The sequence below is a fragment of the Triticum urartu genome, chromosome 5, assembly GCF_003073215.2.
Source record: "Triticum urartu cultivar G1812 chromosome 5, Tu2.1, whole genome shotgun sequence".
In the NCBI taxonomy this organism is placed as follows: domain Eukaryota; kingdom Viridiplantae; phylum Streptophyta; class Magnoliopsida; order Poales; family Poaceae; genus Triticum; species Triticum urartu.
The window spans coordinates 655722870-655737913 of NC_053026.1; the positions used below are offsets into that span (position 1 = coordinate 655722870).

Here is a 15044-nt window from a genome sequence, read left to right on the forward strand (position 1 = left end):
AAGAAGCACATTTTTTTTTTCCGCATCATGTCCTTTTCACTCTCAACAGACCTGACCGCTGGTGCCTAACTTCCGGCACAAATTTAGAACAACTCAACCACTCTTTCATTCCTCTGGGTCCAAACATCCTATGAGACGCAGCATGGCGCTCTGATTGCTTCTCTATACTGTATATATATACTCCAGTCCGGTGACCCCATACTCATTCTCATTGCAAGCACCTCCAAGATATTGTACTCCACCATGATCCTGCAAGCAAGCAGAAGGCCAAGAATGCCAATATATTCTTCCCTTCCTGTGTACGCCATTCTTTTGCTTCTTTCTTGGCTATTCAGTTCAGTGCCTCTTTGCGCATTCGATAACCGGCTTGTCGCTGGCAAGCCGCTCTCCCCTGGTAGTGTCCTCATCTCTCAAGATGGTGTATTTGCCCTGGGATTCTTCTTCCCGTCCAACTCCACCAAGAACCATCACTATGTTGGCATATGGTACAACGGAATCCCGGAACGCACCGTGGTATGGGTTTCTAACCGTGCGGCGCCGATCACCACTAACCTTTCCTCTGCAAATCTTGCCGTCACCAGCAGCTCCGACATAGTCCTGTATGATAGCGATGGTCATGTCCTCTGGACAACGAACAACAACATCAGCATCGACAAGGACGCCGTCGCCTCGGTGGAAGCAGTGTTGGACAACACTGGAAACTTCATCCTTAGATCGCTAGCTGACAGTGCCATACTATGGCAAAGCTTCGACCACCCTACTGACACCCTCGTACCCGGCATGAACCTCAGGCTCAGCCACAACACGCTTCCATTGCAGCACCTCGTCTCTTGGAAAGGCCAACATGACCCATCCCCCGGTGAGTTCTCCTACGGCGCAAACCCTAAAAGCCTCCTCCAGTGCTTCATCTGGAATGGCTCCAGACCACACCTGCGAAGCCCGGTGTGGACAAACTACCTCAACATGGACAGATTCAAAAAGTCTGCCATTTACTTGGCCTTACATTACACCGGCGATGAGGTGTACATGTCCTTCGGCATGCCGACTGGTTCCTTCATCCTGCTGGTCAGGATGGAGATTGACTACTCGGGCAAGGTAAATATACTAAGCTGGGATAGCAACATGTTGGTATGGAGAGCTCTTTATGTAGAGCCTCAACATGAGTGCAATATGTATGGCTATTGCGGTCCTTATGGTTACTGCGACAACACAGAAATCGTCCCTGTCTGCAAGTGCCTTGACGGTTTTGAGCCGACAGATGGTAAAGGATGGATCGCCGGTAGCTTCTCACAGGGATGCCGCCCGAAGGAGGTGCGAAGGTGCACCCATGGAGACGGTTTCCTAGCCTTTCCAGGCATGAAGGTCCCTGACAAATTCCTCCATGTCTTGAGCAAAAGCTTTGACGAGTGCACGGAGGAATGTAGAAGCAATTGCTCCTGCGTGGCATATGCTTACTCCAGGATGAGCAACATGGATATTGATGGAGATGACACAAGATGCTTGGTATGGATGGGAGATTTGATCGACATGGAGAACAACACTCAAGGAGGGGAGAACCTCTATGTTCGGACTAGAATATTGCAAGGTATGCATGATTCCTTGCTCCTCTTTGTCTAGTTGTTTCTCTATCTTTTACTAGTACAAGTAGATAGAGATAGATTCTCTTCACTTATTTTATGTGAAGAGAAAAATTGGAGAAATAGTGCCCTCATATTTTTATTCAAGAAAGGAGTCTGCTATGAATGTGGTGATAAGCACTGACAAACTTTGGTGATTCTCCTTACATTAATTTTTGTGCAGGTGACATGAGAAAGATCAAAACCCTAGAAATTGTATTATCAGTTGTTTCAAGTTTTCTGGTACTCATATGCCTGGGGCTTATTTGGATATATGCTTTTAGAGGTTGGAAATTATTGCTTTAGTTCTAAATTTGATGTCATCTCTAGTCCCAAGAAACTAAAGAGACGGTACTCACACTGCTGATAGGCAATCAAGGAAGTAAGGTTGTCTGGGAAAGGTTGATGCGGCGGGATACAAGAAATTACAATGAGCTCACTAATAGTAACACAGAGTTTCCCATTTTTAACTTCAGGGCAATTGCTGCCGCGACAAATAATTTCACTGAATCCAACATTCTTGGCAAAGGAGGCTTTGGCAATGTTTATAAGGCAAGAAGTATTTGTACTTATTATTATATTTCTCTCTCTTTTTTCCAAGGGAGATAGTTAGATCATTAATGGAAGATCCAACTTTCTTCACTCAATAATACCTCATGCATGTTTCAGGGAAGGTTGGAAGATCGTAAGGAAATTGCTGTGAAAAGGCTTCGTGTAGGTTCTGTCCAAGGGGCAGTGGAGTTCAAAAATGAAATAGCTCTGATTTCCAGGTTGCAGCACAAAAACTTGGTGGAACTTCTAGGCTACAGTATTCATGAAGATGAAAAGCTTTTGATTTATGAATACCTACCTAACCGAAGTTTGGATTACTTCATTTTCAGTAGGTTCTGCTCACTTGTTGGTAAATCTTTACTTTTGGTCAAACGTCGCTGATAAGATGATTTATCTAATTCTGTCCCTGACAGATGGTACAAGAAAATTGCTGCTAAACTGGTCCATGAGATTTAAGATAATCAGGGGTGTAGCCAGGGGCCTTGTTTATCTTCACCAAGATTCCAGATTGATGATGATTCATAGAGATCTCAAAGCAAGTAACATATTGTTGGATGTTGAGATGAGCCCCCAAATTTCTGATTTTGGTATAGCTAGGCTCTTTGGTGTCCATGAACAGGAAGGACATACCGACCGAGTTGTTGGAACATTGTGAGTAGTGAGGAATTTCATTTATGTGATCTCTCAACTTCTGTGCTTGAACTGGTTTATAATTTTAAATTTACCGTGGTTAATTCTCAAAGCAGGGGATACATGTCGCCGGAATACGCAATGGAAGGCATCATCTCTGTAAAATCCGATGTTTACAGCTTTGGCATATTACTTCTAGAGATTGTAAGTGGCATGAAGATCGGCACCACAACCCCAAGCGCACATGCACGCACTCATAACCTTATAGATTATGTAAGTGTTTCGTACTTTATTAGTGATTATGGCTGCGTGCATCTTTTGATGCAGAGGTTGGGTGTTATCGTCCTTTTTGGAAAAAATAACTTTATTTAGTGATGAGAACTTGTTCAACTGATATGGAGGGGTGCTACTTTGTACTTAATTAATGACATGATTGGTTTGATGCAGGCATGGAGCTTAAGGAAGTATGGGAAAATGATGGATCTAGTCGACTCATCTATCGTAGAGGGTTGCTCTCTCGTTGAACCTCTACGGTGCATACATATCGGACTCTTGTCGGTGCAGGACGACCCAAACGCTCGCCCCCCCATGTCTTGGGTGATAGCAAGCTTGGAGAACGAAGATATTGAGCTCCCGCAGCCAGAAGAGCCTATGTGCTTTGCATGCTGTAACTACGGAGCTGGCGAAAGCCAAGTACATGACATAAGCCTCAAAAACCTCAAGGGGTGCTAGAAAATCGTTGGTCATGTCTTGTCCTTGTGACCCTAATATCTTCCATGTACTTACCTGCTCGGTTCTACACTATATTAGTTGAGCTCTCTCACCACCAGGATTGTAATTTGTGCTTGTAATCTGTATGCTTGTAACTTTAATGTGTAATACGGTTGTCCTCTCTTCTTCTCCTTCATTGGTTGTCTCGATAACTAAGTATTTGGAACAAGTTCTAGCAAAATCAGTTTTAAGAGGATTTTTTTACGGAAAACCAATTTTAAGTTGTTCGCTTGTCAAAATTGGTTTGTAGAGTACTTTATTTGGGCTTAAAAACATCAAATATGGCACTAGTTTGCCTAAGACGAGTATTGAATGGATTTTCATCTCACAACTGAATGTGCATGAGATCATAGGTTTTGGATCCCAAGTGGACCTTTTTTCTCGAGGGGCACCGGAATTCACGGTTACCACGGTAACCGTGAAATTCCGAAAAAAAATCAAATGGAATTAATAATCAAATTTTGAATTCAAAATTTTTAAGAACCATATAAATAGCTATTTGACTCTACGTATCATCTACGTTACCCTGGCCTAGTGGCTATTCGACCGCAGCTGGCTCTTTCTCGCTCGTCACGGGTTCGAGCCCACGTGAGAGCCGAAAGTCGAACCCGCGTCTCCCAGACGAGGAAGGTTCGCTTTACCACCAGGCCATGACCAGTTACGTCACTATTGAAGAGATGGCCTATATTTAACTATACTGTGAGAATTTGAATTCAAAATTTTCAAATTATTCAAGATTTTTTGCTGGATATGAATGTTTCTCGAGGGTGGACGGTAACCGCGCGGAACCTCGGAATTTCGCTTGGTTACCAAAACGAGGGATCATACTCGGCCTCCTGTTCTCTAAATCTTCTTCTTCTTCAAAGCATTGATGCACATACTTGGTCTCCTCTTCCACGAGCGGTAGAATTGCTGGCATGGTCACCAAAGGGCATAAGTCTGGTCGATGAGCCTATATCACCTCGTCGTCGAATGAGCCGACCTTGATCATCGGCACGACGGCGGACGTCGTGAAAGGGTTGCATGCCGATGAGCGCCTCAAGGAGCAGCACACTGAGACGTCACTCTACGACTGTGGTCTTTGGTCTCTGAGGGAGACCTGGATTAGGGGGTATCCGGACAGCCGAACTATATCCTTTGGCCGGACTGTTGGACTATGAAGATACAAGATTGAAGACTTCGTCCCGTGTCCGGATGGAACTCTTCTTGGCGTGGAAGGCAAGCTTGGCAGTACGGATATGTAGATCTCCTTCCTTGTAACCGACTCTGTGTAACCCTAGCCCCCTTCGGTGTCTATATAAACCGGAGGGTTTAGTCCGTAGGACCAAGAACAACAATCATACCATAGGCTAGCTTCTAGGGTTTAGCCTCTTCGATCTCGTGGTAGATCAACTTTTGTAATACTCATATCATCAAGATCAATCAAGCAGGAGTAGGGTTTTACCTCCATCGAGAGGGCCCGAACCTGGGTAAAAACATCACGTCCCACGTCTCCTGTTACCATCCACCTAGACGCACAGTTCGGGACCCCGTACCCGAGATCCACCGGTTTTGACACCGACATTTGTGCTTTCATTGAGAGTTCCTCTGTGTCGTCATCGTTAGGTTGGATGGCCCCTTCAATCATCGATAGCGATGCAGTCCAGGGTGAGACTTTTCTCCTCAGACAGATCTTTGTATTCGGCGGCTCCGCACTGCGGGCCAACTCGCTTGGCCATCTGGAGCAGATCGAGAGTTACGCCCCTGGCCACCAGGTCAGGTTTGGAAGTATAAACCACACGGTAGACATCCACAGAGTCTTGATCTTTGACGGATTCGAGCCCTTGCCGAGTGCGCCGCACGGTCACGATGAGCATGATTTATCTCTACCATCGGAAGTGTTCGGGAGATCGCACCGGCGACCGCTCCGACCCTCAATTCGGAGCCAGTTGCACCATCCAAGGACGGGTGGATAGACCCCGCCACGGAGGCCGTATCTTCAGCGGCAATCGAGCCAAATACCGACCTTACCCTTCACGGGAGCCATGACGCCGAACTGCCGGATTCTTCCCCGGCCACGGACTCCGAACCGCTTGCGCCCGTGCCTATCGAATCCAACTGGGCACCGATCATGGAGTTCACCTCTACGGATATCTTTCAGCACTCACCCTTTGGCGACACACTGAACTTATTAAGGTCTCTCTCCTTGTCAGGAGAGTCCTGGCCAAACTATGGCCGGCCAGATCGGGATGTGAACGACGAAGAAATTCGCCGCCCACCCACCACCCACTTAGTAGCCACTGTCGACGATTTGACCGACATGCTCGCCTTCGACTCCGAAAACATCGACGGTATGGACGACGATGCAGGAGACGAACAGGAGCCACTGCCCATAGGGCACTGGACGCCCACTTCATCATATGATGTATAAATGGTGGATACACCAAAAGAAAACGACGATGAGGAATGGAAGGACGCAACGAAGGATCGTTCCCTCGAGAAGCAGTCAAAGCGGCGGCGTAAGCGCCGCTCCAAATCCCGCCTCGGCAGAAACAACGATCATATAGACCTAGCAATAGAGCAGGGTGAGCCAGCGGACGACAAACACGGCATTGAACCACCGTCCGACCATGGCAACACGGAGAATCAAACTGAACAACCCGTCTCCGGTGAAGATAACAGTCCGGATGACATCACACCGGACAGGCACCCGGAGCAATAGAATACCCATCAAAGGCTTGTTGCCACTGCGAGGAGTCTGAAAAAGCAGAACAAAGGCTCAGGGCTGCACAAGACACACTCAGAATTAGATGGAGTAAAGTACTCAACACTACAGCAAAGTACGGCGGTAGACGCCACACAACCTCAAGTTCATAGTATCAATTCTATCGGAAAAATTCCATCGATTATATTTGGAGATTTTGAATTCCCTCTTCCTACTGTCAAGAAGAAATATGATATACTTATTATTGGGGATGTGCATATCCCCGTTGAGGTAACCTAGTGTTATTCGAAATTTCTCCGGTTTCATGTTAGTCGGAATGAGTTTGTTAACAAGACTTGATCAACCTTGTTAGTGGATTCCTTTTGACGATCATGAGATGAATGAAACTAGAAGCACAACCTTCTGTACCCCACTTTTACTTTCTGTTATTTAGTTGAAATAAAGTAAAAATAAAGAATTTTCTGTCTGTTATCTGATTATCTGTGCAATATAAAAATACCTCGAAAATAAAAGTTCTCCAAATGCCCTGAAAATCAAATATGATTTTTTATAGAATATTTGAGGATTTATGGAACAAAGAACACACCAGGGGGCCAACCACCTTGCCACGAGGGTGGAGGGCACGCCCACCCCCTAGGGCGCGCCCCCTGCCTCGTGGGCCCACGGTGGCCCTCCTCCATTTATTCTTTCAGCCACACACTTCATCTTCCTCCCCAAACACGAAAAACCAACTCAAACCCTAGTCTAAGCTCATTTTGTTGCCATTTTCGATCTCCTTGCTCAAATCACCTTTCACAAAACTGCTTGGGGAGATTGTTCCTTGGTATGTGACTCCTCCATTGGTCCAATTAGTTTTTGTTCTAGTGCTTTATTCATTGCAAATTTGTGTTGCTTAGGTGACCCTGTTCTTGAGCTTGCATGTCAAATTTATACGGTCAAAAGTAGTTTTGATGCATGATATAGGCTCTAGGCACTTGTAGGAGTAGTTGTTGGGGATCGTAGTAGAAATTTAAAATTTTCTACGCATCACCAAGATCAATCTATGGAGTAATCTAGCAACGAGGGGAAGGAGAGTGCATCTACATACCCTTGTAGATCGCTAAGCGGAAGCGTTCAAGTGAACGGGGTTGATGGAGTCATACTCGTCGTGATCCAAATCACCGATGATCCTAGCGCCGAACGGACGGCACCTCCACGTTCAACACACGTACGGAACGGAGACGTCTCCCACGCCTTGATCCAGCAAGGAGGAGGGATATGTCGATGAAGAGAGTCCAATAGCAGCACGACGGCGTGGTGGTGATGGAGTGGCAGTTCTCCGGCAGGGCTTCGCCAAGCTCATGCGTAGGAGGAGAGGTATTGGAGGGTAGGGGCTGCGCCAGGTTCAAGGGTGTGGCCGCCCTCCCACCCCTCCACTATTTATAGGTGGGGAGAGAGGGGGCCGGCTCCCCTAGATCCCATCTAGGGTTGGGGGCGGCGGCCAAGGGGGGGAGGAGTGCCTCCCAAGTCAAGTGGAGGCCCTCCCCCTTAGGGTTTCCCCTCTCCCATGCGCATGGGCCATGGGGGGCTGGTGCCCTTGGCCCATTAAGGTTAGGGCGCCCCCCTACAGCCCATGCTGCTGAATTGGACGTGGTGGAACATTTTCTGGACCTCCGGACCCCTCCGGAATCCTCCGGAACCTTCCGGAAGCTTCCCGGTACAATACCGGAAAAAACCGAACTTTTCCCGGAACCCGAACAACAACTTTCCATATATAAATCTTTACCTCCGGACCATTCCGGAACTCCTCGTGACGTCCGGGATCTCATCCGGGACTCCGAACAACATTTGGTAATCACATACAAGTCTTCCTAATAACCCTAGCGTCATCGAACCTTAAGTGTGTAGACCCTACGGGTTCAGGAACCATGCAGACATGACCGAGACAACTCTCCGGCCAATAACCAACAGCGGGATCTGGATACCCATGTTGGCTCCCACATGTTCCACGATGATCTCATCGGATGAACCACGATGTCGAGGATTCAATCAATCCCATATTCAATTCCCTTTGTCCAGCGGTATTGTACTTGCCCGAGATTCGATCGTCGGTATCCCGATACCTTGTTCAATCTCGTTACCAGCAAGTCTCTTTACTCGTTCCGTAACACATCATCCCGTGATCAACTCCTTGGTCACATTGTGCACATTATGATGATGTCCTACCGAGTGGGCCCAGAGATACCTCTCCGTTTACACGGAGTGACAAATCCCAGTCTCGATTCGTGCCAACCCAACAGACACTTTCGGAGATACCTGTAGTGTGCCTTTATAGCCACTCAGTTACATTGTGACGTTTGGCACACCCAAAGCACTCCTACGGTATCCGGGAGTTGCACAATCTCATGGTCTAAGGAAATGATACTTGACATTAGAAAAGCTTTAGCAAACGAACTACGCGATCTTGTGCTAGGCTTAGGATTGGGTCTTGTCCATCACATCATTCTCCTAATGATGTGATCCCGTTATCAACGACATCCAATGCCCATGGTCAGGAAACCATAACCATCTATTGATCAATGAGCTAGTCAACTAGAGGCTTACTAGGGACATGGTGTTGTCTATGTATCCACACATGTATCTGAGTTTCCTATCAATACAATTCTAGCATGGATAATAAACGATTATCATGAACAATGAAATATAATAATAATAACTAATTTATTATTGCCTCTAGGGCATATTTCCAACAGTCTCCCACTTGCACTAGAGTCAATAATCTAGTTCACATCGCCATGTGATTAACACTCACAGGTCACATCGCCATGTGACCAACATCTAAAGAGTTTACTAGACTGAATAATCTAGTTCACATCACTATGTGATTAACACTCAATGCGTTCTGGGTTTGATCATGTTATGCTTGTGAGAGAGGTTGTAGTCAACGGGTCTTGCCATATTCAGATCCCTATGTATTTCGCAAAACTTTATGTCATATCGTAGATGCTGCTACCACGTTGCACTTGGAGCTATTCCAAATTGTTGCTCCACTATACGTATCCGGTATCTCTACTCAGAGCTATTCGGATAGGTGTTAAGCTTGCATCGACGTAACTCTTTACGTCGAACTCTTTATCACCTCCATAACTGAGAAACATTTCCTTATTCCTCTAAGGATAATTTTGACCGCTATCTGGTGATCCACTCCTAGATCACCTTTGTACCCTCTTGCCAGACATGTGGCAAGGCACACATCAGGTGCGGTACTTCAGCATGGCATACCGTATAGAGCCTATGACAAAAGCATAGGGGACGACCTTCATCCTTCCTCTTTCTTCTGCCGTGGTCAAGCTTTGAGTCTTACTCAACTTCACACCTTACAACTCAGGTAAGAACCCCTTCTTTGACTGATCTATTTTGAACTCTTTCAAAAACATGTCAAGGTGTGCGTTCTTTGAAAGTATCATCAGGCGTCTTGATCTATTTCTATAGATCCTGATGCCCAATATGTAAGCAGCTTTATCCAGGTCTTCCTTTGAAAAACACTCTTCAAACAACCGTTTATGCTTTCCAGAAATTCTACATTATTTCGGATCAACAATATGTCATCCACATATACTTATCAGAAATGTTGTAGTGCTCCCACTCACTTTCTTGTAAATACAAGTTTCTAACAAACATTGTATAAACCTAAAAGCTTTGATCACTCCATCAAAACATATATTCCGATTCCGAGATGCTTGCTCTAGTCCATAGAAGGATTGCTGGAGCCACATACCTTCTAGTGCAAGTGGGAGACTGTTGGAAATATGCCCTAGAGGCAATAATAAAATGATTATTATTATATTTCCTTGTTGATGATAATTGTCTATTGTTCATGCTATAATTGTGTTATCCAGAAATCGTAATTCATGTGCGAATACATATACCATAACATGTGCCTAGTAAGCCTCTAGTTAACTAGCTCGTTAATCAATAGATAGTCACGGTTTCCTGACTATGGACATTGGATGTCATTGATAACGGGATCACATCATTAGGAGAATGATGTGATGGACAAGACCCAATCCTAAGCATAGCACAAGATCGTGTAGTTCGTTTGCTAGAGCTTTTCCAGTGTCAAGTATCATTTCCTTAGACCATGAGATCGTGTAACTCCCGGATGCCGTAGGAGTGCTTTGGGTGTACCAAACGTCACAACGTAACTGGGTGACTATAAAGGTATACTACAGGTATCCCCGAAAGTATCTGTTGGGTTGACACGGATCGAGACTGGAATTTGTCACTCCTATGACGGAGAGGTATCTCTGGGCCCACTCGGTAATGCATCATCATAATGAGCTCAATGTGACCAAGTGTTTGGTCATGGGATCATGCATTACGGTACAAGTAAAGTGACTTGCCGGTAACGAGATTGAACGAGGTATTGGGATACCGACGATCAAATCTCGAGCAAGTAATGTATCGATTGACAAAGGGAATTGTATACGTGATTGATTGAATCCTCGACATCGTGGTTCATCCGATGAGATCATCGTGGAACATGTGGGAGCCAACATGGGTATCCAGATCCCGCTGTTGGTTATTGACCGGAGAGTCATCTCGGTCATGTCTATGTGTCTCCCGAACCCGTAGGGTCTACACACTTAAGTTTCGGTTACGCTAGGGTTGTAGAGATATTAGTATGCGGTAACCCGAAAGTTGTACGGAGTCCCGGATGAGATCCCATACGTCACGAGGAGTTCCAGAATGGTCCAGAGGTGAAGATTTATATATAGGAAGTCCAGTTTCGGCCATCAGGAAAGTTTCGGGGATAATCGGTATTGTAACGGGACCACTGGAAGGGTCCCGGGGGTCCACTGGGTGGGGCCACCTATCCCGGAGGGCCCCATGGGCTGAAGTGGGAGGGGAACCAGCCCCTGGTGGGCTGGTGCGCTCCCCATGGGCCTCCCCCTGCGCCTAGGGTTGGAAACCCTAGGGGTGGGGGGCGCCCCACTTGGCTTGGGGGGCAAGTTCCCCCCCTTGGCCGCCGCCCCCCTTGGAGATCCCATCTCCTAGGGCCGGCGCCCCCCTAGGGGCCCTATATATAGTGGGGGGGGGAGGGAGGGCTGCCGCACCAAGTCTTTGGCGCCTCCCTCTCCCCACGTAACACCTCTCTCTCTCTCTCGTTGGAGCTTGGCGAAGCCCTGCCGAGATCACCGCTGCTTCCACCACCACGCCGTTGTGCTGCTGGATCTCCATCAACCTCTCCTTCCCCTTGCTGGATCAAGAAGGAGGAGACGTCTTCCCAACCGTACGTGTGCTGAACGGAGAGGTGTCGTCCGTTCGGCGCTAGGTCATCGATGATTTGGATCACGACGAGTACGACTCCATCAACCCCGTTCTCTTGAACGCTTCCGCTCGTGATCTACAAGGGTATGTAGATGCACTCCCCTCTCCCTTGTTGCTAGATGACTCCATAGATTGATCTTGGTGATGAGTAGAAAATTTTAAAATTATGCTACGTTCCCTAACAGCTCTTATATGCATTATTGTTTACCTGACAAAAGAGCCCATATTGCCTTGTCTTCTCCTGTTTATTGAATGCTCGCAGATTCCAGCTTAGTCCAATGCACGTGCACTCTTATTATTATTCACATCGTTCGGTCGTGCAAGTGAAAGGCAATTATGATGATATATGATGGACTGACTGAGATGAGAAAAGCTGGTATGAACTCGACCTCTTTTGTTTTTGTAAATATGATGAGTTCATCGTTCTTGATTCAGCTTGTTATGAATAAACATGTTTGCAATGACAATTAGAGATCATAGTTTCTTGTGCCATGCTTGATTAGCTATGAGTTATAATGATTTACCTTGCGTGCCAACATGCTATTAAAATGGTTATGATGTGGTATGATAGGGTGGTATCCTCCTCTGAATGATTTAGGTGACTTGACTTGGCACATGTTCACGCATGTAGTTGAAACAAATCAACATAGCCTTGACGATATTTATGTTCATGGTGGATTATATCCTACTCATGCTTGCATCCAATGTTTATTAATTTTAATGCATGTACATGGCTGTTGTCGCTCTCTAGTTTGTCGCTTCCCAGTCTTTTGCTAGCCTTCACCTGTACTAAGCGGGAATATTGCTTGTGCATCCAAACTCCTTAAACCCCAAAGTTATTCCATATGAGTCCACTATACCTTCCTATATGCGGTATCTACCTGCCGTTCCAAGTAAATTTGTATGTGCCAAACTCTAAACCTTCAAATAATTATCCTGTTTTGTATGCTCGAATAGCTCATATATCAACTAGGGCTGTCTGTATCTTACATGTTAGGCGGGTTATTCTCAAGAGGAGTGGGCTCCGCTCCTCACTCACGAGATAAAGGGCTGGTCACCGGGATGCCCAGTCCCATGCTTTATGCAAACTAAATCAAAATAATTGCAAACAAAACTCCCCCTGGGACCTGATGTACGTTGGAGGCACTCGTTGTTTCGAGCAAGCCATGGATTGATGTTTGTTGGTGGAGGGGGAGTATAAACTTTACCATTCTGTTTGGGAACCGCCTATAATGTGTGTAGCATGGAAGATATCGCCATCTCTTGGTTGTTATGTTGACAATGAAAGTATACCGCTCAAAATGTTATTCACCTCTATTTCAAAACCGAGCTCTGGCACCTCTACAAATCCCTGCTTCCCTCTGCGAAGGGCCTATCTATTTACTTTTATGTTGAGTCATCACCCTCTTATTAAAAAGCACTAGCTGGAGAGCACAGCTGTCATTTGCATTCATTAATGTTAATTTATATTGGGTGTGACTATGATTGGATCTCTTTTACCATGAATTACAATGTCTAGTCAGTCCTTGATCTTTAAAGGTGCTCTACATTTATGTTTTGCGGTCTCAGAAAGGGCTAGCGAGATACCATCTTGTTATATCATATTATGATTGTTTTGAGAAAGTGTTGTCATCCGAGATTTATTATTATGGCTAGCTAGTTGATTATGCTATTGATATGGGTAATCATGAGACCTGAGAATTATTGCAAATGTGGTTAGATATAATCTTTGCTGAAAACTTGAATGCTAGCTTGACATATTTACAACAATAAGAGCAAACAGAGTTTGTAAAAGTTTTTCTTTATTTCTTTCAGTTTGTCAACTGAATTGCTTGAGGACAAGAAAGCGTTTAAGCTTGGGGGAGTTGATACGTCTCCGTAGTATCTACTTTTCCAAACACTTTTGCCCTTGTTTTGGACTCTAACTTCTATGATTTGAATGGAACTAACCTGGACTGACACTGTTTTTAGCAGAATTGCCATGATGTTGTTTTATGTGCAGAAAACAAAAGTTCTCGAAATGACCTGAAACTCCATAGGATATCTTACAATAAATAATAAAAAATCCTCGCCAAAGATGAAGACCAGGGGCCCACACCCTTCTCACGAGGGTGGGGGCGCGCCCCCCTAGGGCGCGCCCCCTACCTCGTGGGCCCCCTGGAGACCTCCCGACTCCAACTCCAACTCTATATAACTGCTTTCGGGGAGAAAAAAATAGAGAAGAAGAAATCATCGCGTTTTACGATACGGAGCCGCCGCCAAGCCCTAAAACCTCTCGGGAGGGCTAATCTGGAGTCCGTTCGGGGCTCTGGAGAGGGGGATTCGTCGTCGTCGTCATCATCAACCATCGTCCATCACTAATTTCATGATGCTCACCGCCGTGCGTGAGTAATTCCATCTTAGGCTTGCTGGACGGTGATGTGTTGGATGAGATTCACCATGTAATCGAGTTAGTTTTGTTAGGGTTTGATCCCTAGTATCCACTATGTTCTGAGATTGATGTTGTTATGACTTTGCTATGCTTAATGCTTGTCAGTAGGGCCCGAGTGCCATGATTTCAGATCTGAACCTATTATGTTTTCATCAATATATGAGAGTTCTAGATCCTATCTTGCAAGTCTATATTCACCTATTATGTGTTATGATCCATTAACCCCGAAGTGACAATAATCGGGATACTTACCGGTGATGACCGTAGTTTGAGGAGTTCATGTATTCACCATGTGCTAATGTTTTGTTCTGGTTCTCTATTAAAAGGAGGCCTTAATATCCCTTAGTTTCCATTAGGACCCCGCTGCCACGGGAGGGTAGGACAAAAGATGTCATGCAAGTTCTTTTCCATAAGCACGTATGACTATATTCGGAATACATGTCTACATTACATTGACGAATTGGAGCTAGTTCTGTGTCACCCTATGTTATGACTGTTACATGATGAACTGCATCCGGCATAATTATCCATCATTGATCCATTGCCTACGAGCTTTCCATATACTGGTTTACGCTTATTTACTTTCCCGTTGCTATTGTTACAATCACTACAAAATACCAAAAACATTGCTTTGCTTTCATTACTCTTTTGTTACCGTTACCATCACTATCATATTACTTTGCTACTAAACACTTTGCTGCAGATACTAAGTTTCCAGGTGTGGTTGAATTGACAACTCAGCTGCTAACACTTGAGAATATTCTTTGGCTCCCCTTGTGTCAAATCAATAAATTTGGGTTGAATACTCTACCCTCGAAAGCTGTTGCGATCCCCTATACTTGTCAGACACCTGATTAACTTTGCCTTCGCTATCCAATCCTGGTCAAAGAGCGGCTTTTTTAGGGCGACATTGCGATAAATAAACGGACAGTGTGTTCGGATGCGAGGCTACTTACTTGGGTATCCGGGCGATTGCAGCTCAGACCTGCATCCTCAGTGATGTCCGGACACATTATTTGTGGTCCGAGGA

General features: G+C 45.5%; 1 protein-coding gene across 1 annotated transcript; it reads left to right on the forward strand.

The window, feature by feature from the left end:
- The first annotated feature begins 273 nt into the window (after window positions 1-273).
- On the forward strand, window positions 274-3530 carry LOC125507646 (receptor-like serine/threonine-protein kinase SD1-8). Its single transcript, XM_048672162.1, has 5 exons — window positions 274-1585; window positions 1801-1902; window positions 2582-2819; window positions 2915-3071; window positions 3246-3530. The coding sequence occupies exons 1-5, from the start codon at window positions 274-276 to the stop codon at window positions 3528-3530; spliced, it is 2094 nt and encodes a 697-aa protein (XP_048528119.1).
- Window positions 3531-15044: the final 11514 nt, after the last annotated feature.

What these genes read in the sequence shown, in the direction of transcription:
- LOC125507646 (XM_048672162.1), top strand. Translation starts at nt 274, where the DNA reads ATGCCAATATATTCTTCCCTTCCTGTGTACGCCATTCTTTTGCTTCTT. An exon ending in TTGGATATATGCTTTTAGAG is followed by an intron (nt 1,903 to 2,581) that starts GTTGGAAATTAT and finishes TGTCCCTGACAG; the next exon opens with ATGGTACAAGAAAATTGCTG. An exon ending in CTCATAACCTTATAGATTAT is followed by an intron (nt 3,072 to 3,245) that starts GTAAGTGTTTCG and finishes GGTTTGATGCAG; the next exon opens with GCATGGAGCTTAAGGAAGTA.